The 27,708-nt window shown below is 42.3% G+C and overlaps 1 protein-coding gene across 1 annotated transcript in view; it reads left to right on the plus strand.

Annotated features, from left to right (window-relative positions):
- The window catches only part of ACACA (acetyl-CoA carboxylase alpha), a 312,028-nt gene that overhangs the window by 247,985 nt on the left and 36,335 nt on the right, over positions 1-27,708 (plus strand). The window contains 5 exon segments of the mRNA XM_070735330.1: positions 986-1,106; positions 13,286-13,382; positions 14,369-14,465; positions 16,907-17,042; positions 27,416-27,593. Coding sequence (XP_070591431.1) covers positions 986-1,106; positions 13,286-13,382; positions 14,369-14,465; positions 16,907-17,042; positions 27,416-27,593 — 629 coding nt within the window.

Raw genomic sequence — 27,708 nt, forward strand, 5'->3', positions numbered from 1 at the left:
GTCATAAGTCACTTTCTTCAATGGTGTTGTCACTGAATGAACTGTTATAAATCAAGGACTACCTGTTCATGTCAGTTGCCAAGCATCCAAATTTTGATCACGTGACCATGGGAATGCCGCAGTGGTTTTAAGTGGTCAAAATGGTTACAAGTCATTTTTTCAGTGGCATTGGAATTTCGGTCACTAAATGAACCATTGTAAGTCGAGGACTTACTTGTATTAATAATATCCCCAAAGAGGAATTATCTGTCCCAAAAGATAACAAGACAGATGATTTTTAACTAACAGTCATCTGCACCTCTAAAACTGTCTGGTTTGGTTCTGCAACCCAACAAGACCGACACAGACTTCAGAGGAGAATCAGAACTGCAGAAAAAACAATTGCTGCCAACCTGCCTTCCATTGAGGACCTGTACATTGCACGATTCAAAAAGAGGGCGGGGAAAATATTTACTGACCCCTCACATCCTGGACATAAATTGTTTCAACTCCTACCCTTAAAACATCGCTACAGAGCATTGCACACCAAGACAACTAGACACAACAACAGTTTTTCCCCGAATGCCATCACTCTGCTAAACAAATAATTCCCTCAACACTGTCAAACTATTTACTAAGTCTGCACTAGTATTACTACTAGTTTTTTCTCATCATTCCTATCACCCATTTCCTCCCACTTATGACTGTATGACTGTAACTTGTTGCTTGCATCCTTAAGATTTTTATTAATATTGTTTGTTTCCTCATTGCTTATTTGACCCCATGACAATCATTAAGTGTTGTATCTCATGATTTTTCACAAATGTATGTTTTTTCTTTTATGTACACTGAGGGCATGGGCACCAAAGACAATTCCTTGTGTGTCCAGTCACACTTGGCCAATAAAGAATTCTATTCATGGCTTTCTCTAGGAAGGATATTCTGAAAATATAACTGTAAGAATGTGTAATAAGTTGGGTTTTCTGTCTTGTCTCTTTTGTATTAGAGTGTGTTCAGTCCAGTCCCGATCCTCATTATGAAGGACCCGGTAGACAGACCAATTGAATTCATTCCCACCAAGGCCCCCTACGATCCTCGCTGGATGCTCGCTGGACGGCCTCACCCAAGTACGTGGACTTCAGAAGGTGGATTCAATCCGGGACAAAGTGTAGAAGGGGGGGGGGGGTCATTATGTTTGATATCACTCCAATTATTTATCCTTTTTCATATTTTATAAACCTACTTATCTTATAATTAAGTGACTCTGGGCGGCCTACTGCACAGTTAATAACAATTGGGTCAGCGTTCTGACCGATGAACCCAACCAAACCAAGCAGGGTCGAGGCGATCCCTTCGTCTCTTAATGCAAAACTTTATTGATTACATCATTTCAGCACTGATGAGGGCAACACCAGATCTAGCTAATTCCCGTGCATAGTTCCCACATAATTATGGCATTCTCCCTCTCCCTATTAGTGCAGATCACACTGTCCAATTTAATGTCATTGTATTGTTATGAGAAAAAGTCTCTGGTTTTGGCAAATACCAGCAGAAGCATCCCTGGCTCTCATGACTGGGCTTCTTAATGTCTGGAGCCTACGTTCCATCTCACCCTTCCTTCCCTCCTGGGTTTGTTGGGTAGCTGAGAAGCGATGATGGTTGTAACGGCAAAAGCACAGTTTGAGTTTGACAAATATCCAAAGATGTTGGATAACCCTTTGTCTGAAGCGGTGTAGGGTTTCCTGCCTAAGCAGGGGGTTGGACTAGAAGACCTCCAAAGTCCCTTCCAACTATTCTATTCTATTCTATTGTATTCCTTTCTGTTCTATTCTATTCTGTTATTCTGGTGGTTAGTGGAGGGTTGCCCGTAGTTTGTATGCAAATTTGCATATTTCTCCCAGAAATCAAAATATGAACCAAGGAGCTCCAAGCCTTCGGGTTCCTAGTTATAATGAAACCGTTGACGATGCTAGAATTTTTTCCCCCTGGCAATTTGGGGTCTGATGTTCTTCCCCTTCCTTGCTTCTCCCCTCCTCAAATCATTTTGCTTGCAATTCATCTGCCTTGTCGTCAGTCTGCTTGCTCCAAATGGAGTGACTTTGGTTTCTAATTTAGTAGAGGCGTTGAGCGAAGCAGATGATTTTTCCCGATAAGTTAAGGGAGGGATCTCTTAGGTGAAAAGTTAAAGCTGTTTATTAGGAGAGATAGCGCCACGATATTCTTCAAACTGACGCTCAACACGAGGCCCCGGAATCGAAACGATCAGCTCTCTGGACTCTCCGATGAAGAGATAATTTTAAAATAGATGGCCGTGTTTTACAGCCCAGCTGGGGGCAAGGGATGGGGGGGCGGTGTATATTAGAACATAGTAATTTCAAGTTTAGGCTTGATAAAACACTTTCCATTCTGTCGGAGTCAGCAAAGGTTGGCGTCCCTACATCTCCACTGTTAATTGGTTTTGCACTCGGCTTTGGGGAGAAGAGAGGACTTTTTTTTTTCAATTATTGCAAAACAGAAAAAAACAAGGGAAGAAACACTGAGCTTCCCCTTCTGGGTTTTTTTTTTTTTTGGCAGTGATTTTGTAGACAACATGTGTGCAATGGAGGAATCAGAGAAAGCCAATTCAGAGTAATGGCGCAAGAGAAAGTTGGCATCAAGGCTTAGAGCCAGTTGGGTCTCGTATAGTGTTTTTTAGCATTAACCTGACTAGAACTCAAATTTCCCTATTCTTAGTGCAGCCTCTTTATTATTTATTTATTTATTTATTTATTTATTTATTTATTTATTTATTTATTTATTCATTTATTCATTCATTCACTCACTCATTCATTCATTCATTCACTTACTCACTCACTCATTCATTCACTAACTCACTTACTCATTCACTCATTCATTCATTCACTTACTCACTCATTCACTCACTCACTCACTCACTCATTCATTCACTAACTCACTCACTCATTCATTCACTCACTCACTCATTCATTCACTAACTCACTTACTCATTCATTCACTCACTCACTCACTCATTCATTCATTCATTCACTTACTCACTCATTCACTCATTCATTCATTCATTCACTCACTCATTCATTCACTAACTCATTCACTCACTCACTCATTCACTCACTCATTCATTCATTCATTTATTCACTCACTCATTCATTCATTCATTAATTCATTCATTTGAGTTGGAAGGGACCTTGTAGATCATCTAGTCCAACCCCCGCTTGAGCAGGAGTCCCTACACCATTTCAGACAAATGGCAGTCCAATCTCCCCTTGAAAGTCTCAAGCGTTGGCGCACTCACAACCTCCGCAGGCAAGCTGTTCCACTGGTTGATCGCTCTCACCATCAGAAAGTTATTTCCAGGTTGAATTTCTGTTTGGTCAGCTTCCATCCGTTTATTCCTTGTCTGGCCTTCTGGTATTTGGACAGGTGTTTTTTAAACTTGGCAAATTTAAGATAAAGGAGGCAGGATTTGTATTTGATTTCTGTTGATTTCTGTTCTGATATTGGGGCTCTAGAAAGGGTGCAGAGAAGAGCAGCAAAGATGATTAAACTTCAGATCGTGCAGAATGCAGCTGCGAGAGCAATCATGGGCTTTTCCAAATATGCCCATGTAACACCAACACTCCGCAGTCTGCATTGGTTGCCGATCAGTTTCCGGTCACAATTCAAAGTGTTGGTTATGACCTATAAAGACCTTCATGGCACCGGACCAGATTATCTCAGGGACCGCCTTCTGCCGCACAAATCCCAGCGACCAGTTAGGTCCCACAGAGTTGGCCTTCTCCGGGTCCTGTCAACTAAACAATGTTGTTTGGCGGGACCCAGGGAAAGCCTGGAACAAGGCCGCAGCGGAGGCTCTCGACCAGATTGCGTCTTTGCGACCTTTCCGTGGCGCTAGACCCCGTAGAGCTCCATGGTTCAACGAGGAGCTCCAGGAGTTGAAACGCCAGAAGAGACGTCTAGAGAAGCGATGGAGGAAGAGTAGGTCTGAATCTGATCGAACACTTGTAAGAGCTTTTATTAAGACTTACAAAGTGGCGATCAAGGCGGCAAGATGCGCGTACCATGCCGCCTTGATTGCATCAGCGGAATCCCACCCGGCTGCTCTGTTTAGGGTGACCCGCTCCCTTCTTAATCAGGGGGGAGTTGGGGAGCCCTTGCAGAGCAGTGCCAAGGATTTTAACACGTTTTTCGCTGATAAAATCGCTCAGATCCGGGCCGATCTCGACTCCAATTGGGAAACAGAGTCGACTGACAACGAGTCAGTCGAGGTGACTGGGGCCCGTACTTGTCCACCTGTCTGGGAAGAGTTTGATCTGGTGACACCTGATGAAGTGGACAAGGCCATTGGATCTGTGAGTTCCGCCACCTGCTTACTGGATCCGTGTCCCTCCTGGTTGGTCTCGGCCAGCAGGGAGGTGACACGGCGCTGGGTCCAGGAGATTACCAACGCTTCCTTGGGGAGGGGAGTTTTTCCAACTCTCTATAAAGAAGCGCTTGTGCGCCCCCTCCTCAAGAAGCCCTCCCTGGACCCAGCCATACTTAATAACTATCGCCCAGGCTCCAACCTTCCCTTTATGGGGAAGGTTGTTGAGAAGGTGGTGGCGCTCCAGCTCCAGCGGTCCTTGGAAGAAGCCGATTATCTAGGTCCCCAGCAGTCGGGTTTCAGACCCGGTTACAGCACGGAAACTGCTTTGGTCGTGTTGATGGATGATCTCTGGCGGGCCCGGGACAGGGGTTTATCGACCATGGTATCCTTCTGCACCGGCTGGAGGGGTTGGGAGTGGGGGGCACTATTCTTCAGTGGTTCTCCTCCTACCTCTCTGGCCGGCCGCAGTCGGTGTTAGTGGGGGGTCAGAGGTCGACTCCGAGGTCTCTCCCCTGTGGGGTGCCTCAGGGGTCTGTCCTCTCCCCCCTGCTATTTAATATCTACATGAAACCGCTGGGTGAGATCATCCGAGGGCATGGGGTGAGGTATCATCAGTACGCTGATGATACCCAGCTTTACATCTCCACCCCATGTCCAGTCAACGAAGCAGCGGAAGTGATGTGCCGGTGTCTGGAGGCTGTTGGGGCCTGGATGGGTGTCAACAGACTCAAACTCAACCCGGATAAGACGGAGTGGCTGTGGGTCCTGCCTCCCAAGGACAATTCCATCTGTCCGTCCATTACCTTGGGGGGGGGAATTATTGACCCCCTCGGAGAGGGTCCGCAACTTGGGCATCCTCCTCGATCCACAACTTACATTAGAGAACCATCTTTCAGCTGTGGCGAGGGGGGCGTTTGCCCAGGTTCGCCTGGTGCACCAGTTGCGGCCCTATCTGGACCGGGACTCATTGCTCACAGTCACTCATGCCCTCATCACCTCGAGGTTCGACTACTGTAACGCTCTCTACATGGGGCTACCTTTGAAAAGTGTTCGGAAACTTCAGATCGTGCAGAATGCAGCTGCGAGAGCAGTCATGGGCTTACCTAGGTATGCCCATGTTTCGCCATCACTCCGCAGTCTGCATTGGTTGCCGATCAATTTCCAGTCACAATTCAAAGTGTTGGTTATTACCTTTAAAGCCCTTCATGGCATTGGACCAGAATACCTCCGAGACCGCCTCCTGCCGCACAAATCCCAGCGACCGATTAGGTCCCACAGAGTGGGCCTTCTCCGGGTCCCGTCAACTAAACAATGTCGGTTGGCGGGCCCCAGGGGAAGAGCCTTCTCTGTGGCGGCCCCGACTCTCTGGAACCAACTCCCCCCGGAGATTAGAACTGCCCCTACTCTCCCTGCCTTCCGTAAAGTTCTTAAAACCCACCTCTGTCGTCAGGCATGGGGGAACTGAAACATCTCCCCCGGGTATGTACAATTTATGTATGGTATGTTTGTGTGTGTGGTTGTTAGTATATTGGGGTTCTTTTTAAACTTTTTTAAATATTTAAATTTATTTGGATTTGTTACGATTTGTTTATGCCTTGTTGTGAGCCGCCCCGAGTCCGCGGAGAGGGGCGGCATACAAATCTAAATAATAAATAAAAATAAATAAATAAATAAATAAATAAGAGCCTTCTCTGTGGCGGCCCCGGCCCTCTGGAACCAACTCCCCCCAGAGATTAGAATAGCCCCCACCCTCCTTGCCTTTCGTAAGCTCCTTAAAACCCACCTCTGCCGTCAGGCATGGGGGAACTCAGATATCCTTTCCCCCTAGGCTTCTACCCATTTATGCATGGTAGAGGTATAACAAGCAGGAAGAGGGAGATTGTGATCCCCTTATATAGAGCGCTGGTGAGACCACATGTACTGTGTTCAGTTCTGGAGACCTCACCTACAAAAAGATATTGACAAAATTGAACGGGTCCAAAGACGGGCTACAAGAATGGTGGAAGGTCTTAAGCATAAAACGTATCAGGAAAGACTTAATGAACTCAATCTGTATAATCTGGAGGACAGAAGGAAAAGGGGGGACATGGTCGAAACATTTAAATATGTTAAAGGGTTAAATAAGGTTCAGGAGGGAAGTGTTTTCAATAGGAAAGTGAACACAAGAACAAGGGGACACAATCTGAAGTTGGTTGGGGGAAAGATCAAAGGCAACATGAGAAAATATTATTTTACTAAAAGAGTAGTAGATCCTTGGAACAAACTTCCAGCAGACGTGGTTGGTAAATCCACAGTAACTGAATTTAAACATGCCTGGGATAAACATAGATCCATTGTAAGATAAAATACAGGAAATAGTATAAGGACAGACTAGATGGACCATGAGGTCTTTTTCTGCTGTCAGTCTTCTATGTTTCTATGGTATGTTTGTATGTATGATTGGTTTTATAACAAGGGTTTTTAGCTGTTTTAGTATTGGATTGTCATATGCTGTTTTTACCACTGTTGTTAGCCATCCGGAGTCCACAGAGAGGGGCAGCATACAAATCCAATCAATCAATCAATCAATCAATCAACAAACATTAAATTAAATTAAATTAAATTAAATTAAATTAAATTAAATTAAATTAAATTAAATTAAATTAAATTAAATTAAATTAAATTAAATTAAATTTTATTCCCAGCTTTGAGATCTTAGAGGCCTTTCAGGATTCTTGCTTTGGATTCTCCTAATTTTATACTAACCCAGTATTTTTAACATCATTTGGCAACTTCACTATGACTCTAGGACACGGGTGTCAGACCTATAGCGTCGCCTTGCCATCACATGATGTTTGGCCACGACCATTCGTGGAATGGCCGTGGCCTTGCATGACACATCCAGCCCACGGGCCGCCAGTTTGACACCCCTGCTCTAGGTTTGCAACAGCTGCCCAAATATTCCAGATGTTGAGTCAGCCCTTGTCATCGGAAGAGGTCCCAAGAGCGAACCTGAGCACTTCGAGCAGTGTTTTTCTCGACATCAGCAAATTTAAGAAATGTGGATTTTAATTCCCAACAATTCCCCATGTAACATATTGGGGAATTCTGGGAATTGAAGTCCAATCACTTCGAAGTTGCCAAGGTTGAGAAACACTACCTTCAAGCACATGCCAGTCTGCTGTGGTGTGGATTATCACTCACATAATCCGCTACCCCGCCACTGCCAATTATCTGTGTCTTCCTTGCCAACATTGCCCATTTGGGCGGAAGAACCCTAATAACTTATCTTTAAAAGATAACACGTAATTTAGAAAACTGAAGAGGCTTGAAAAACAGCAGCTGTAATGCCTTAGATTTCTTTTGAAAAATGCTTGCAGTGCCTTGAAAGGATGGAGGTGGGGGGAGAAAACACCCTGTAGAGCTATTTATTTAAACCAACACAAATTCCCTCTGCTCCCCGCATTTAACTATAACTGATGCTCTCTGCTGATAAATGGCCCTCTTTTTATGCAGACGAGCAAATTAAAGAGACAACCACTGGTGAGGGCAGGCAGATGGGCTTTGTCATTTTAATATGTCTCTCCTGGTGCAATTTGTTAAGCGTGGGACTTTTTTTTTTCTTAAGGTGATCCGGGGTAAAATATACGCTGGCGCCCAACCTGTCGGTGGCAGGGTGGATGAAAGTCAGAAATTGGTGCAGGGTGTTTTTGAGAGTTGTGTGTCTCATCTTCTGAGAACAAGCAAAGTACAGCTGATAAAAGAGGCTAGATAAAGATATTTTTTGAATAATAACAAGAATTGGAAGGGACCGCGTAGATCATAAGGTTCAGGAGGGAAGTGTTTTTAATAGGAAAGTGAACACAAGAACAAGGGGACACAATCTGAAGTTAGTTGGGAGAAAGATCAAAAGCAACGTGCGAAAATATTATTTCACTGAAAGAGTAGTAGATCCTTGGAACAAACTTCCAGCAGACGTGGTTGGTAAATCCACAGTAAATGAATTTAAACATGCCTGGGATAAACATATATCCATTGTAAGATAAAATACAGGAAATAGTATAAGGGCAGACTAGATGGACCATGAGGTCTTTCTCTGCCGTTAGTCTTCTATGTTTCTATCATCTAGTCCAACCTCCCCACCCAAGCAGGACACCCTACACCAGTGATGGCAAACCTTTTTTTCCTTGGGTGCCGAAAGAGTGTGCGCGCACATTATCGCACATGCGTGAGTGCCCACACTCATAATTCAATGCCTGGGGATGGCAAAAACAGCTTCCCCTACTCCCCGGAGGCTCTCTGGAGGCTGGAAATGGCCTGTTCCCCAATCTCTGGTGGGCCCAGTGGGCTTGTGTTTCTCCCTCCCCAGGCTCCAAAGGCTTCCCTGGAACTGGGGGAGGGTAAAAACACCCTCCCCCATCCCCCCAGAGGCTCTCTGGAAGCCAAAAATGTCCTCTGTGGGAACCATATATCAACTGGCTGGGACACACATGCATGTTGGAGCAGAGCTTAGGGCAGGGGTAGGCAATGTTGGCTCTTTTATGACTTGTGGACTTCAACTCCCAGAATTCCTAAGCCCATCAGGCTAGCTCAGGAGTTCTGGGAGTTGAAGTCCACATGTCATAGAAGAGCCAACTTTGCCTACCCCTGATCTAGGGCGATGGCTCGCGTGCCAGCAGATATGGCTCCGAGTGCCGCCAGTGGCATCCGTGCCAAAGGATTGCCATCCCTGCCCTATACTATTTCTGACAGTTGGCAGTCCAGTCTTTTCTATTGAAAGCTTCCAGTGAATGTTTTAAATGTTTATTATTCATTCATTCATTCAATCATTCATTCATTCAATCATTCATTCATTCATTCATTTATAGGCCGCCCTTCTCCTCGAGGACTTGAGGCAGTTTACAAGTGTAAAATTCAATCTAACAGTAAAAATTGTTAGGGATAAACATATATCCATCCTAAGATAAAATACAGGAAATAATGAGCCGGGGTGGCGCAACAGGTAGAGTGCTGTACTGCAGGCCACTGAAGCTGACTGTAGATCTGAAGGTCAGCGGTTCAAATCTCATCACCGGCTCAAGGTTGACTCAACCTTCCATCCTTCCGAGGTAGGTAAAATGAGGACCCGGATTGTGGGGGCAATAGCCTAGCTCTGTTAAAGAAGTGCTATTCCTAACATGTTGTAAGCCGCCAGGAGTCTAAGCGAAGGGCGGCATAAAAATCAATCAATCAATCAATCAATCAATCAATCAAATAAATAAAATAAAATAAAATAAAATAAAATAAATAGATAGTATAAGGGCAGACTAGATGGACCATGAGGTCTTTTTCTGCCGTCAATCTTCTATGTTTCTATGTAAATTATTAATTATGAATAATTAGAAAAGTTAAAAAGATTAAAAACCCTGTATAACAATATCAATCATCCTTCATTCGCACTGCTGGGCGGAGCGACAGCTATCACTCATAGCTCCTGGGCTTCTGGCATAGATGGGTTTTCAATTCCTTTCGAAAGGCAAGGAGAGTGGGGGCGGTATGAATCTCTGGGGGGAGTTGGTTCCAGAAGACTGGGGCCATTACAGAGAAGTCCCTTCCCTGCGGTCCCACCAGTCAACGTTGTTTCTGTCCCACCATTATTATTACGTTTACAAATAACTTAAGGCATATCCAAGATATTTTTCTCCTCCTATTTTCCCCACAACCACCACCCTGTGAAATAGTTTAGATTTATAGACTAAATTTTTCCTTGACATTCAATGGCTGTATTTGGATCACACGTATACGCAACTCACGAACAGGTCTTACAAATTCACTTGCAAATGCATTTAGCTAGGATCGTGTTAACCCGGGTTAGTTTTTAAAGTGACTTTAGGTTGCTGAAATCCAACCTGTGTAGTCAGTTCAGCACATTGTGTGAAGGGAATGTATAAGTTAATTCAGTGAATGGGTTAAACATATTGGGTCCTGTCAGTTTCCAGCTGATCTTTGACTTTTTCTGGGCAAGTGAGCAAATTTACAAACATAGTAATGGACTGTTGTTACACACCATTATTTTCTAAAAATGCTGGAGTGACCTATTGGTAATCTAAGGGCATTGTTGACCATAAAGATGTTTTTTCTTTTCAGTATGTCATCTCTGTTTTAATTTTACATAGAAACATAGAAGTCTGACGGCAGAAAAAGACCTCATGGTCCATCTAGTCTGCCCTTATACTATTTCCTGTATTTTTATCTTAGGATGTATATATGTTTATCCCAGGCATGTTTAAATTCAGTTACTGTGGATTTACCAACTACGTCTGCTGGAAGTTTGTTCCAAGGATCTACTACTCTTTCAGTGAAATAATATTTTCTCACGTTGCTTTTGATCTTTCCCCCAACTAACTTCAGATTGTGTCCCCTTGTTTTTGTGTTCACTTTCCTATTAAAAACACTTCCCTCCTGAACCTTATTTAACCCTTTAACATATTTAAATGTTTCGATCATGTCCCCCCTTTCCCTTCTGTCCTCCAGACTATACAGATTGAGTTCATTAAGTCTTTCCTGATACGTTTTATGCTTAAGACCTTCCACCATTCTTGTAGCCCGTCTTTGGACCCGTTCAATTTTGTCAATATCTTTTTGTAGGTGAGGTCTCCAGAACTGAACACATTTTGCCCAATATTTAAGAAACTGAAAAACTGAGAAGCCATAGTATGAACATCAAGAAGAAATGGTGGTGATCTCAGTGTTATGTAAACTTAGCCATTGCTTCCAGAGCATCTAATATTTATATAGTTTATTTATTTATTCATTGTATTTATATGCCGCTCACTCCAAAACGGACTCAGAGCGGCTAACACCAAGTTCAGGAGTGTCCAGCTTTAAAGCCCTGTGGACTTTAACTCCCAGAATTGTCCAGTAAGCTATGCTAGCTGGGGAATTCTGGGAATTGAAATCCGTAAGTTCAAGTTAAAGATAAGCTCTCTATTGTTTAATTTAATTTATTAAACTAAATTTGTTGCATAAATTAAATTCAGTTTATTGCATAAAAATCAATTCCAGAACCACACACAGATGCCTAATTCAGCTGGATTCATTAACGTCTTTACAAACACAGTAATATATAGATACATTATTATTATTATTATTATTATTATTATTATTATTATTATTATTAATTAGATTTGTATGCCGCCCCTCTCCCTAGACTCGGGGCGGCTTACAGCAATGATAAAAACAATATATAATAACAAATCTAATACTGTAGTTAGAGTCTAAAATAACAATAATACATTTAAAAGGCTAAAAAGCAAGAAACTCCAATATATAAAAAACATACATACAGTCATATCATACATAAAAAACTACATAGGCAGGGGGAGATGTTTCAGTTCCCCCACGCCTGACGACAGAGGTGGGTTTTAAGGAGTTTACGAAAGGCAAGGAGGGTGGGGGAAGTTTTAATCTCTGGAGGGAGCTGATTCCAGAGGGCCGGAGCCGCCACAGAGAAGGCTCTTCCTCTGGGTCCCACCAAACGACATTGTTTAGTTGACGGGACCTTGAGGGGACCAACTCTGTGGGACCTAACCGGTCGCTGGGATTCGTGCGGCAGAAGGCGGTCTCGTAGATACCCTGGTCCGGTATACAATACCACAAGTAGATTATTTCTTCAAATAAACACGCAGGAGAGTTTCATTTCAGCAGAGCAGACAAGCACAGAGTGGGCTGAGAGTACAGAGTGGACTGAGCCACACCCAGCCTTAAGCTTACGTTTTCAGTTTCAATTCTCTGCACAGACTCAGAAGTGTTTAAGCTCCCACTGGCCGACTTAGTTGCTAGGCCTACTCATTGGCTGACCTTGTTAACATGGCTCTCACAGTTCATGAATATCTTAACACTCTCTCTCTTATAATAGAAAAGAAAGGAATGAGTTAAAAGGACAAGAAGAATCAGAGTATTACAAAGTATGGGCTATGGGAGGAAGAATACCTAACAAAAAGTTAATAATATAATTGAATGGATAAGTAATAAAATAAATGTGTATACAGTGTTCCCTCGATTTCCGCGGGGGATGCGTTCCGAGACCGCCCGTGAAAGTTGAATTTCCGTGAAGTAGAGATGTGGAAGTAAATATACCATTTTTGGCTATGGACAGTATCACAAGCCTTCCCTTAACACTTTAAACCCCTAAATTATGTATGACGTCATCAGATGGGAAAAACTGGTATAAGAAAAAACCCGCGAAGTATTTTTTAATTAATATTTTTTGAAAAACCATGGTATAGACTATTAACGAAGTTCGAACCTGCAAAAATCGAGGAAACGCTGTATAGTAAATATTATTAGAATTTTAAATATAAATATAGATAAGGTATATCATAAATGTTATTGAAAAGTTGTAAATAATTATCTGAGAAACCAACTTCTGATAAGAAATGGGCTGTATATAACCCCTATATATGTTTTGTGTTTGTCGTTTTTATTGTCTTATTTTTTTAAAAGTTTAATAAACATTTTTTTTATAAAACAAAAGTAATGAGTGGATTAGTGGAGAAATGATCATTGGGAAACTCTCTTTACTATCTTCTTGGAACAACTTGGACGTTGGGAAGAAGATGTCTATGGATATTCTCAGTTATCCAGGTCCCAAGTTAAAAAAACCCACTTCCAGTTGTCTTTAAAAAAAGGAGGTGTTTTTTTTAATTTGAAGATGTTTGGCTTCTCATCCAAGAAGTGTCTTCAATTCTGAAGAAGCTTCAAGGAAAAACAAACAGTTTAAAAAAAGAACAGTTACCTTTTGTTTGGGGGGGGGCATTTTTGGGACAAGGAAAGGAAGATTCACCATTCCAGTAGAACTCAAGTCTTCTCTTCTGTTCTCCAAACCAAGATCTTCTATGGCAATGTGTCATGGTAGGTTTCCACTCTTCTTAACATTATTTCTCCTTTTTCTCCCCATCTTTGCAGCTCAGAAGGGCCAGTGGCTGAGTGGTTTCTTTGATCACAGCTCTTTTTTGGAAATCATGCAACCCTGGGCCCAGACGGTCGTGGTTGGCAGAGCCAGGTAAGTCTTTAAGAACACTAAGAATAGCAGCGACGGTAATAATTATGCATAGAGCACTTTATTGATTGATTGATTGATTGATTGGATTTGTATGCCGCCCCTCTCCGGAGACTCCGGGCGGCTAACAGCAAAAATAAAACAGTGTACAATAGTAATCCAATACTAAAAACGATTAAAAACCCATTAATATAAAAACCAAACCATACATACCATGCATAGAATTGTAAAGGCCTAGGGGCAAAGAGGATCTCAATCCCCCCATGCTTGATAACAGAGGTGGGTTTTAAGTAGCTTATGAAAGGCAAGGAGGGTGGGGGCAATTCTAATCTCTGGGGGGAGTTGGTTATAGAGTTGGTTATAGAGGAGATACTCATAGTAAAATATATCTAAGAAAGAATAGAAAAGAAGATATAGTAATAGAGCATATCAATGAAAGAATAGAAGAAGAGATATAGGAATAGAAGAAAGGTATAGGAGATATAGGGGAGCAATAGGACAGGGGACGGAAGGCACTCTAGTGCACATGTACTCGCCCCTTACTGACCTCTTAGGAATCTGGATAGGTCAACCGTAGATAATCTAAGGGTAAAGTGTTATTATTATTATTTATTATTATTTATTAGATTCGTATGCCGCCCCTCTCTGCAGACTCGGGGGTTGGGGTCAGTCTAGAGTCAGTCACAACTGGACCAGGCAAATCTTTCCCTTTATCTATATTCAGTTTATTTTGTTAAAAACCATTTTGTCTCACACTTCTTCTAAGCCAGTGTTTTTCAACCTTGGCCGTTTGAAGATGTGCGGACTTCAACTCCCAGCGTTGCTGGCTGGAGAATTCTGGGAGTTGAAGTCCGCACATCTTCAAACGGCCAAGGTTGAGAAACATTGTTCTAAGCCTTACACGGGTTTTAAAAACCAGAAGTAGAGTTCTGAACAAGGCTGGGGAATGTTGCTCATGCATTTAACGTTGTGTTCTTTGTTTTCACCAGGCTGGGTGGCATCCCGCTTGGAGTGGTTGCTGTTGAAACAAGGACAGTAGAACTGAGCATTCCTGCAGATCCCGCAAACCTAGACTCTGAAGCCAAGGTAAGCGCTGTTTCTAAGGTGGATCACATATGGGGCTGGCAACGTCTATATGACCACTAGAGACACATTAGATGCTTGGATTTTGGATTCATGCCAGATCTAGTAAGCCTGCTTTAATTCGAAATCTGCGGAGTGTTCTCTGACCTTCATTGCTGGTTTGCATATATTGCATTCCTTGATTAAGTCACATCATCGGTGTTCTGTCGAGCTCTCTGGTAGAATCCTCCCAAAAATGCACAGATACAATTTCAGACACACACACGTTTGAAAATTCAAAACAATGTTCTTTATACCGAAAATGCAAATAAACGAAGCCCTCTTTTTCTATAGCAAAGAGCACTCGTCTCCAAACAAACTGGTAATTTGTACAAGTCCCTTATCAGTTCTGAGATACTTAGCTTGCAGCTGTGAGGCAATTCACAGTCCTCCTTCTTTCACAAAGTGAAACACACTTTGCTCTGGTTTAGTTTCAAAGCGGGGGAAAATCAGCACACAAAGGTCGAAGTCAGCAAGGCAGGCACGAAACACAGCGATCAGATAATCCTCCACAATGGCCAAACCCACAGGCTGCTATTTATAGCAGCCTCACTAATTACCACAGCCCCACCCAACCACAGGTGGCCTCATTTTCTTTGATAATAATCTCTCAGTTGTTGCTGCCTATGCATCGCTCTCCGCTCTTGTTCTGAATCCAAGGAGGAGCTAGATAATTGATCTCCTTCTGAGCTGTCTGCCACACTCTCCTCCTCCCTGTCACTCATGTCTTCTTGGTCAGAGGAGCCTTCATCAGCAGATTCCACCGGGAGCAAAACAGGCCTGTGGCATGTGGATGTCTCCCCCACATCCACAGTCCTTGGGGCAGGAGCTGGGCCAGAGTGAACCACAACAATCGGAATAAGTAGTGGCGGGTTCGTCTTGTTTTCATACTGGTTGCTATGCTCCTGTGATTTTGCTTTCGTGCATGTGCAGGAGCTCACACCCCCACAGAAAAATAGTTTTTTTAAATGGTGTTGCGCATGGACCGGGAAAGACAGCACCAGAGTTATTGTGCGCAAATTGTACAATCGGCAGGCTACTACTGGACTACCGCACTGGTAGGAACCCACCTCTGGGTGCAAGTGAATGTGAGGTTTGCTCCCTATTTACATACTATACACGGGATGGCGAACCTATGTCACTCGTGGCCAAAGTGTCACGCAAAGCCACGTCGCCTGGCGCGCATGGGCTTGCTTGTTTGTCTTCTGGATTTCTGGTACACATGTTTCTGGTACACATGTGACAATCAGCTATCCTTTGGGTGCACGACTGTGCCAAAAAATAATGTGCGCATACATACCGCCCAGCTGATTGTTGGGTTCGCATGCATTCTAGAACCTGAAAGTCCGGCTTTTCCAGAGCACGATCCCTTTGCAGGCCAAAGATAGGCCTCCTCATGTGCACTGGCCAGCTGATTGTCAAGTGCACATGTGCGCTAGAATCTGGAAGTTTGGTTTTTGTGGAGTGCAGCCCCAAAGAGCGCACATGTGCACATGTGATGTTTCCGCACATTCAGCACCACTCTACTATACCTTGTTCTGCCTGTGTCGGTTAAAAGTGTGGTTTATTCTTAGAAACATAGAAAGATAGAAGACTGACGGCAGAAAAAGACCTCATGGTCCATCTAGTCTGCCCTTATACTATTTCCTGTATTTTATCTTACAATGGATATATGTTTATCCCAGGCATGTTTAAATTCAGTTACTGTGGATTTACCAACCACGTCTGCTGGAGGTTTGTTCCAAGGATCTACTATTTCAGTAAAATAATATTTTCTCATGTTGCTTTTGATCTTTCCCCCAACTAACTTCAGATTGTGTCCCCTTGTTCTTGTGTTCACTTTCCTATTAAAAACACTTCCCTCCTGGACCTTATTTAACCCTTTAACATATTTAAATGTTTCGATCATGTCCCTCCTTTTTCTTCTGTCCTCCAGATTATACAGATTGAGTTCATTAAGTCTTTCATGATACGTTTTATGCTTAAGACCTTCCACCATTCTTGTAGCCTGTCTTTGGACTCGTTCAATTTTGTCAATATCTTTTTGTAGGTGAGGTCTCCAGAACTGAACACAGTATTCCAAATTCTCACCAGCATTCTATATAAGGGGATCATAATCTCCCACTTCCTGCTTGTTATACCTCTAGCTATGCAGCCAAGCATCCTACTTGCTTTTCCTACCGCCTGACTGCACTGTTCACCCATTTTGAGACTTTCAGAAATCACGACACCTAAATCCTTCTTTTCTGAACTTTTTGCTAACACAGAACTGCCAATGCAACACTCAGATTGAGGATTCCTTTTCCCCAAGTGCATTATTTTACATTTGGAAACATAAAACTGCAGTTTCCATTGCTTTGACCATTTATCTATTCTTAATTTTTCCTTTCCATCCCCTGCCATAGATTATCCAGCAAGCTGGCCAAGTTTGGTTTCCTGACTCTGCTTTCAAAACCGCAGAAGCCATCAAGGATTTTAATCGGGAGGGACTTCCGCTGATCGTCTTCGCCAACTGGAGAGGTTTCTCAGGTGGAATGAAAGGTGATTATTGCAAAAAAAAGTAAAAGAAAGAAAGAAAAGAGGAAGGAGTATGGTGAGAAACTGTGGTGCTGGTGGAGAGCAGTTGACGGGCAATTATTGGAATTTAGGAGTGGGTTTAGTGGTACAGTAATCCCTCGCTACTTCATGGTTCATCTTTCACGGATTCGCTATTTCACGGGTTTTCAAAGGGGGCTTAAATCCATTAAAAATTTTAAATCCATGAAAAATTCATAAAATTCTTCTACAGTACAGTACAGTGTTCCCTCGATTTTCGCGGGTTCGAACTTCGCGGAAAGTCTATATCATGGTTTTTCAAAAATATTAATTAAAAAATACTTTGCGGGTTTTTTCCCTATACCATGGTTTTTCCCACCTGATGACGTCCTATGTCATCGCCAAACTTTCGTCTGCCTTTAATAAATATTTTTTTAAATAAACTTTAATAAATAAACATGGTGAGTAATAATCTGAATGGTTGCTAAGGGAATGGGAAATTGCAATTTAAGGGTTTAAAGTGTTAAGGGAAGGCTTGTGATCCTGTTCATAGCCAAAAATAGTGTATTTACTTCTGCATCTCTACTTCGCGGAAATTCAACTTTTGCGGGCGGTCTCGGAACGCATCCCCCGCGAAAAGCGAGGGAACACTGTACTGTACTCTATTAAAGAAACTGGTAGGATATCCCATGTAGTTCCAGCTGAGAAACATTATAGAATGACTGTTTAATGCAAAGGGTGGGTTTTAAAAGTCCAAATACTCGTTAAATACATTTTAAAAAAACCTTTCCTCTACTTCACGGAAATTCATTTTTTCACGGGTGGTCTTGGAACACATCCCACGCGAAAAATGAGGGACCACTGTATATCTTTATAGAGATTCTCAGTCATCCAGCTCATGGGTGACCCAAAGGTGCTTTTTTCAAGAGGCAACTGGACTTTCTGGTTTTTCTTTGAAGACGTTTCACCTCTTATCCAAGAAGCTTCTTTGGCTCTGACTGGATGCTGGGGAACGGAAGGATTTATACTCCTTGCAGGCAGCTGGTCACGTGCATCCTTTCAGAGGGTCATTGAAGCACCTGGAGGTTTATCTCTGTCCTCGGGGTCTGGTTTGAAAGAGAAGTCAAAGAGACCATGTATGTCAAAGGGTAGAGTAAGAAGCAATGGATGGAAACTAATCAAGGAGAGAAGCAATCTAGTATTAAGGAGGAATTTCCTGACAGTTAATTTTTTATCTATTTATTTAATTGGATTTGTGTGCCGCCCCTCTCCAAGGACTCGGGGCGGCTCACAGCATATACAGAAAAAACAAGAATAATAGCAATCCAATTAATACATTAAAAAAACAGTCTTTAAAATTCTAATAGATACAAATCTAATAAATAAATAAATTAATTAATTAATATCATTCATTCAACAATCAAACTAAAGGAAGGAAGCGTTTTTAATAGGAAAGTGAACACAAGAACAAGGGGACACAATCTGAAGTTAGTTGGGGGAACGATCAAAAGCAACATGAGAAAATATTATTTTACTGAAAGAGTAGTAGATCCTTGGAACAAACTTCCAGCAGACGTGGTAGATAAATCCACAGTAACTGAATTTAAACATGCCTGGGATAAACATATATCCATCCTAAGATAAAATACAGGAAATAGTATAAGGGCAGACTAGATGGACCAGGAATCTTTTTCTGCCGTCAGTCTTCTATGTTTCTATGTAAAGCATTCATTGGTCAGGGGGAAGATCTAAGGAACCCCAAGCCTGGCGGCAAAGATGAGTTTTTAAACTCTTCCGGAAGGCGAGGAGGGTGGGGGCAGTGAAAATCTCCGGAGGGAGCTGATTCCAGAGGGCCGGGGCCCCCACAGAGAAGGCTCTTCCCCTGGGTCCTGCCAGCCGACATTGATTGGTCGAAGAGACCCTAAGGAGACCAACTCTGTGGGACCTCACCAGTCGCTGGGATTCGTGCGGCAGAAGGCGGTCTCAGAGATAACCTGGTCCTGTGCCATGTAACAGCTTGCCCCCAGAAGCTGTGAATGCTCCAACACTGGAAGTTTTTAAGAAGATGTCGAATAAACATTTGTCTGAAGTGGTGTAGGGTTTCCCGCAAAGGAGTTGGACTAGAAGGCCTCCAAGGTCCCTTCCAACTCTGTTATAACCCCAGGGCACTGCAATCCCAGTGACCGGTTAGGTCCCACAGAGTTGGCCTTCTCCGGGTCCCATCGACAAAGCAATGTCGTTTGGCGGGACCCAGGAGAAGAGCCTTCTCTGTGACAGCCCCGATCCTCTGGAACCAGCTCCCCCCAGATATCAGAGTTGCCCCCTCCCTCCTTGCCTTTTGCAAGCTCCTTAAAACCCACCTCTGTCGTCAGGCATGGGGGAATTGAAATTTCCTTTCCCCCTAGGCTTATAGAATTTATACATGGTATGCTTGTATGTATGAGTGGTTCTTTAAATTGGGGTTTTTTAGATTATTTTTAACATTAGATTTGTTTACATTGTCTTTTCATTGTTGTTAGCCGCCCCGAGTCTTCGGAGAGGGGCGGCATACAAATCTAATCAATAAAATAAATAAATAAATAAAACCACTGACGGGCAGCAGCCAGTGTTTCTAGGTGAGCTCCGGTAACAGTTAAAAATAGAGGCCCTTCACTGACTGTGACCATCATAAATACATGCTGGTTTGCCAAGCCCCTGTGTTTTGATCACACAGGACCATGGGGATGCTGTGATGGTTGTAAGTGAGAGGACTGGTTATAAGTTGTTTTTTCCAGTGCTGTTGTAACAGTGCTATTTGAGCTGTCACTAGTCTCAAATCAAGGACTACTTGTAATCTCTGTTAGCTTGTAGGTTAACAAAAAAAAAGGTGAAAATTGAAGGTTGGTCAGTGGCTGGTCAAAAAACCATACTCCCTTGATCTCAAATCACCAGAGCTGTCTGCAATCTGAAACTCAACAGGGGCTAGAAACCAGCAGAGTGGTTTGGGGGATCTAATAGATTCTCTGCATGAATCTACGGAGTCTATGGAGAGGGGTGGCATACAAATCTAATAAATAAAATAAATGAAATAAAATAAATGAAAAACCATCAGTCCCAAGGTTTTGCCTTGCCCCTTTAAAAAACCAACAACACCCAACCCGACAACTTCCTACTCATAGAAACATAGAAGTCTGACGGCAGAAAAAGACCTCATGGTCCATCTAGTCTGCCCTTATACTATTTTCTGTATTTTATCTTACAATGGATCTATGTTTATCCCAGGCATGTTTAAATTCAGTTACTGTGGATTTATCTACCACGTCTGCTGGAAGTTTGTTCCAAGGATCTACTACTCTTTCAGTAAAATAATATCTTCTCATGTTGCTTTTGATCTTTCCCCCAACTAACTTCAGATTGTGTCCCCTTGTTCTTGTGTTCACTTTCCTATTAAAAACACTTCCCTCCTGGACCTTATTTAACCCTTTAATATATTTAAATGTTTCGATCATGTCCCCCCTTTTCCTTCTGTCCTCCAGACTATACAGATTGAGTTCATTAAGTCTTTCCTGATACGTTTTATGCTTAAGACCTTCCACCATTCTTGTAGCCCGTCTTTGGACCCGTTCAATTTTGTCAATATCTTTTTGTAGGTGAGGTCTCCAGAACTGGACACAGTACTGTATTCCAAATGTGGTCTCACCAGCATTCTATATAGCGGGATCACAATCTCCCTCTTCCTGCTTGTTATACCTCTAGCTATGCAGCCAAGCATCCTACTTGCTTTCCCTACCGCCTGACTGCACTGTTCACCCATTTTGAGACTGTCAGAAATCACTACCCCTAAATCCTTTTCTTCTGAAGTATTTGCTAACACAGAACTGCCAATACAATACTCAGATTGAGGATTCCTTTTCCCCAAGTGCATTATTTTACATTTGGAAACATTAAACTGCAGTTTCCATTGCTTTGACCATTTATCTAGTAAAGCTAAATCATTTACCATATTACAGACCCCTCCAGGAATATCAATATTGCACACTTTAGAGTCATCGGCAAATAGGCAAACCTTCCCAACCAAACCTTCCCCTATGTCACTCACAAACATATTAAAAAGAATAGGACCCAGAACAGACCCTTGTGGCACACCGCTTGTAACCTGACTCTGCTCAGAATACTTGCCGTTAACAGATATCTACTCAGATATTATCCAGCACAAGCAGGTATAAAAAACTCCAGGCTCGGTGTTGTCAATCTCCCTGTTCCCCCTTGGAGAGTTGTTTGCAATTTTAGTTTCCGTGTTCGCCGGGAAAGCAAGAAAGGATTAAGTCGGGAATGAAAATAAACAATTATAGCACCCCTTGGTGCGCCTAAGAACACACAAATACATGCATATGTACACATATTGCTAAGAAACGGCTTCACTGTGGGTAAAATGACTCTGAAATTGTGTGTAATGAGAAGGAAAAGATTAGAGGGAGCTTTTGCCATGTTGAGAATTGACATTAGTGGAGGAAGGGGGAAATTCTTTACAAGTCAGTGCAGGGGGTCTAATTTAGAACTGGTGTGTGTGTGTGTGTGTGTGTGTGTGTGTGTGTGTATTTGACATCCGTACACATTGGCTTCCGTGCATGCATTTATATCCCCATCCAGATACGTTCTGTACAATGAATAAAATCACATCGAGAAGGGAACGGCTGCCTTCTTCTAAACGCATTCCCGCCAGCTACAAAGCTGTGCCGCCTATTGCAAAAATTAAAAACAATTTGTGTGTGTGTGTGTGTGTTAAAACGCGCCATGAATATTTAGACGGAGGCGCTGGCTTATTTAGACGAACTGCCAGTGACCCACAACAGCGAGACATCAAGCGTGAAATTTACTTGAAATTAGCACCGGGGTCTCGGGCCCAGCGTGAATGTGGGGTTGATAAGATGCAAATCCCAGCGATATTAAACCGCCTTGCTGGCAGCGCTATGGGGTCGTTCGCCGTGGGTTTTTCATGTTACCCCCTTTTTTTCCCCTTGAAACCCCCCCCCCCCCGAGACAGGTTATAAATAACAATAAAAAGGAACAGTTACCAGAGGCTTTAAATAGAATTTTAAAAAAGACTTTAAAGAAAGAGCCAACAACACCAATGGTACAGCAACCGAGCCAACAGTAATGAATTTAATGATCTTTTCCATAAGACTTTTAAGCATGTCCTATTTGGTGCATTTTTATTTTGGGTTTTTTTTTTCCCCTTCAGTATTTCAGGACTCTATCAATGCGATTGAGGTTAATTCTAGCTTTGAATGTAATCTAAAATAGACAACCACAGGTGAAAGGAAGACAACAGTTGCAGAACTGAAAATGAAAATGGGGAAGGGTTTTTATACATAGAAACATAGAAACATAGAAGACTGACGGCAGAAAAAGACCTCACGTCCATCTAGTCTGCCCTTATACTATTTCCTATATTTTATCTTACAATGGATATATGTTTATCCCAGGCATGTTTAAATTCAGTTACTGTGGATTTACCAACCACGTCTGCTGGAAGTTTGTTCCAAGGATCTACTACTCTTTCAGTAAAATAATATTTTCTCATGTTGCTTTTGATCTTTCCCCCAACTAGCCTCAGATTGTGTCCCCTTGTTCTTGTGTTCACTTTCCTATTAAAAACACTTCCCTCCTGAACCTTATTTAACCCTTTAACATATTTAAATGTTTCGATCATGTCCCCCCGTTTCCCTTCTGTCCTCCAGACTATACAGATTGAGTTCATTAAGTCTTTCCCGATAGGTTTTATGCTTAAGACCTTCCACCATTCTTGTAGCCCATCTTTGGACCCGTTCAATTTTGTCAATATCTTTTTGTAAGTGAGGTCTCCAGAGCTGAACACAGTACGTATTCCAAATGTGGTCTCACCAGCGCTCTATATAGCGGGATTATAATTTCCCTCTTCCTGCTTGTTATACCTGTAGCTATGCAGCCAAGCATCCTACTTGCTTTTCCTACTGCCCAATCACACTGCTCACCCATTTTGAGACTGTCAGAAATCACTACCCCTAAATCCTTCTCTTCTGAAGTTTTTGCTAACACAGAACTGCCAATGCAATACTCAGATTGAGGATTATTTTGTTTATTATTTGATTATTTTGTTTATTATTTGTTTAATGGCCCATTTGTTTGTAAAGATCAGTGATGAACTCCTACGGGCATGGTCAGAACCGGTAGAAAAATTTTGGTCAGGTACGCAGAACTTTTCCCCCTGTTTTTTTCCCATCTAGGCTCTGGGTATGTTTTTCCTATCACAGTAAATGAGGTTGAATGTGTATAATTTTAGAAGAACTGTGTATGTTTGTATGTTTATTAGATTTGTATGCCCCCCCTCTCCGAAGACATACACATGCATATACGTACAGTTTATATAGTAAATAATGTCAATTTTTGTGTGCCTGTGTGTAATATGTATGTACACATATGGCATATATACATAGAATTAAATAGTATATTTTGGATGTAACAGTTTGTCTTTAAAATGTTTGGTAATAGTAAATAGAGAGGGAAATTGTATCTCTTTGAGGCGAGGAGAGGCCAGGCACCCTAACCCTAACCCAAACCCTTGGCGTGAGTGATATCAAGTTGGCCACCGTTAGGCGAGTCACATGACTTTTAAGCCACCCCCAGTCACATGATCGTCAAGCCGCTTCCACCTGGTCACATGGCTGGCAAGCCACACCCACAAAATAAGCCACACCCACAGTGTGGTGGTAAAAAAATTTGCAGCCCTAGTGAATAGTACAGATAGTCCCCAATTTACACAGGATCTCAATAGGAGCACTTATAACCCAGTTGTGGCCAACCCACACCTCACTCCATGGTTGCATATAAAGAACAGTTGCTGGAATTGGGTATATCTAGTATAAACTAGATGGACCATGAGGTCTTTTTCTGCCGTCAGTCTTCTATGTTTCTAGGGGGGAAAATAGAGATTTCCCCGCTACGTTTTCCTCAGCAGATACACATACAATTTTAAACCATTCAAGATTAAAATCGTTTTTTCCCCTCAGAAAGTTGAGTGCCAGTATCAGTATGACTATTAGCTGTTACAGTTCAATAGACAGTCGGTGCCTTGGATTGAATAAAATTGCTACAGCTTATGGGTTTTTTTAGTTCTTTGCCAGCAAACTTCCACCTTTCTCTTTATTTTTTATTTATTTATTTAAAATCTCCACCTTGGCGCAAACGAGCCCTCTTTAGCTCAGGCTGCTCTTTCCACATAAAATATACGCTCGTAACAGGAGTGAAAAATGCCACGCTAATTACACCATTATTTTATTATGTAGCGCGACTGGGGGGGGAAAAACGTCTACTAAAGAATTAATTTGGTTAAAATAATTTGAATTGAGCAATTATTTCCTTAACAGTGGAATTAGCTGAAAGGAGTTTCAAGTGGTTTATTGCCAGCGCTACATAATAAAATGATTGTTTAATTAGCAATAAATTTGTCATTTGCTATAGGAAACAAAAGGATTGTTTCTTTTATCCAGACATGACATTAAACCAAAAGTTATGCCTCTTTTTTTCCCCTCAACATTTTTTCTTTTTTGGCTACTATATTCTTCTTTGCCTGGGAATAAATTAAAGATCACGCTGGATCAAAGCAAAGTTAAGGGGTGTTATTAAGCACAGGTAGTCCTCAACTTACAATCATTTGTTTAGTGGCCATTCAAAATTATGATGACACTGAAAAATACCTTTAAAAAAAAAATCATTTGTCCAATACACAAATACATAGGAAGAAAAATAGACATGTAGTAATATATATAAAGGTAAAAGTGAACTTAGAGGAGAGGATATATGAAAGAAAGAGAATATATATGATAAGTGAGAGAAAGGAAAGACAATTGGACAGGGGACGAAAGGCACACCAGTGCACTTATGTACTGGCCTCTTAGGAACCTGGAGAGGTCAATCATGGAGAGTCTAAGGGAGAAATGTTGGGGGTTAGGGGGTGACACAATTGAGTCTGGTAATGAGTTCCACACTTCGATAACTCGATTGTTGAAATCATATTTTTTACAGTCAAGTTTGAAGCGGTTCGTATTAAGTTTGAATCTGTTGCGTGCTCTTGTGTTGTTGCGGTTGAAGCTGAAATAGTCATTGACTGGTAGGATGTTGCAGGATATGATCTTGTGGGCAATACTCAAATGGTGTTTTAGGCACCGTAGTTCTAGGCTTTCTAGGCCCAGGATTGTTAGTCTATTTTTGTAGGATATTCTGTTTCGAGTGGAGGAGTGAAGGGCTCTTCTGGTGAAATATCTTTGGACATTTTCAAGGGTGTTGATGTCTGAGATGTGGTATGGGTTCCAGACATTACAACAGTTTCTCGAAATTATGACTTTAGTTACATTAATTACATTATTACATCCCTGTTGTCACATGATCAAAATTCAGGCACCGGGAAACTGGCATGTACTTATGACAGTTGTAGCATTCTATGACCACATGATTTACATTTAGATTTAATTGGATTTGTATGCCGCCCTTCTCCGAGGACTTGGGGTGGCTCACAGCATATACAGAAAACAGAAAAACAGCAATAAACAATCCAATCAATAATACATTTAAAACAATCCTTAAAAGTTCTGATTTAAAAAAAGACTATCATTCACAATTCATTCGACAATCATACTAAAAAAAACATTCATTGGTCAAGGGAGAGGATCTAAAAACCCCAGGCCTGGAGGCAAAGATGAGTTTTTAAACTCTTCTGGAAGGCAAGGAGGGTGGGGAGCTGATTCCAGAGGGCGCCCCCCCCCCCAAAGAAGGCTCTTTCCCTAGGTCCCGCCAGCTGGCATTGTTTAGTTGACGGGACCCTAAGGAGACCAAGTCTGTGGGACTTCACCAGACGCTGGGATTGATCCTCAGTTATGACTTACTGGGAGGCTCCCAATAAGCGAAGTCACTGGGACATGCCAGATTTGTTGAAAGACCATGTGATTCACTTAACAACCATGGCAAAAATATTTAAATGTCATTATGTGAGGATTACAGACCATTTTTCCTTCTTGTATTGAAAACAACCGATCTTGTTCAACAACCGAACCTCTGGGCTCAATTGCGGTCGTAAATTGAGGACTACTTGGGCATCTCTTGAATACTAGCTCTTGCATATTCAAATTTAGCCTTGAATGGGAATAGTGAATATAAGATAAATATAGTGACTTTAATGTTAATATAATGCTAATATCTGTATATACTATTATTAATTTAATTTTCTTTGATTTTCTTCCGTACTTACTATTGTGTCTTCTTTTTAAAAGTGGGAAATTAATAAAAATATTTAAAAGAGAATAGTTCTACCCTGTAGTTCAATGACAATTTTCACGTTCGATTTAGCTGACTGTGTTTAAAGATTGTTGGAAGGATTTCTTCCTTCCTTGAATTTGTCTCAGTCTTCTCTTAAAAAGCAATTGTGGCTAAATGCTCGAACCAGTGAATCCCAGAAGTTAAAGTGAAGGTGAGGGGCAGGTCTAGTGAAATCTATTTTTTTTTAATGACTGGTTCTGTGAGCGTGGCTTGGTGGGCGTGGCAGGGGAAGGATACTGCAAAATCCCCATTCCCTCCTCAATCCAGGTGAAGGGTACTGCAAAATCCCCATTCCCTCCTCACTCCAGGTGAAGGGTACTGCAAAATCTCCATCCTCTCCCCATTCCAGGTGAAGGGTACTGCAAAATCCCCATTCCCTCTCCACTGCATGGGATGGATACTGCAAAATCCCCATTCCCTCCTCACTCCAGGTGAAGGGTAGTGCAAAATCCCCATTCCCTCTCCACTGCATGGGATGGATACTGCAAAATCCCCATTCCCTCCTCACTCCAGGTGAAGGGTACTGCAAAATCCCCATTCCCTCCTCACTCCAGGTGAAGGGTACTGCAAAATCCCCATTCCCTCTCCACTGCATGGGATGGATACTGCAAAATCCCCATTCCCTCCTCACTCCAGGTGAAGGGTACTGCAAAATCCCCATTCCCTCCTCACTCCAGGTGAAGGGTACTGCAAAATCCCCACTCCCTCTCCACTGCATGGGATGGATACTGCAAAATCCCCATTCCCTCCTCACTCCAGGTGAAAGGTAGTGCAAAATCCCCATTCCCTCTCCACTGCATGGGATGGATACTGCAAAATCTCAATTCCCACCCCACTCTATGGCCATCCAAAGGTGGTATTTGCCAGTTCTCCGAACTACTCAAAATTTCCACTGTTGGTGCTTCGAACTACTCAAAATTCCTGCTACCAGTTCTCCAGAACCTGTCAGAACCTGCTGGATTTCACCCCGTGGTGGGTCATTTATTAGGGAGAAAGCATGAGACCGACTTCTTACTTCTTTGTCCTTCTCTCCCCCCCCCCTCCACCAGATATGTACGACCAGGTGCTGAAGTTTGGGGCCTACATTGTAGACGGTCTGCGAGAATATAAGCAACCGGTCCTTGTTTATATCCCACCGCAAGCAGAACTCCGAGGAGGGTCTTGGGTGGTGATCGACCCCACCATTAATCCTCGACATATGGAATTGTATGCTGACCGAGACAGCAGGTGAGTCTTTTCTTCTGTTGTAAACTTTGAGATGCAAATAGCAATAGCGTTTAGACTTATACACTACAGGGGGTGGACATAAAAATGGAAACACCTTGCAGCTCTTCCGTGGAAT

This window comes from Erythrolamprus reginae, chromosome 1, assembly GCF_031021105.1.
Source record: "Erythrolamprus reginae isolate rEryReg1 chromosome 1, rEryReg1.hap1, whole genome shotgun sequence".
NCBI classification, from domain to species: domain Eukaryota; kingdom Metazoa; phylum Chordata; class Lepidosauria; order Squamata; family Dipsadidae; genus Erythrolamprus; species Erythrolamprus reginae.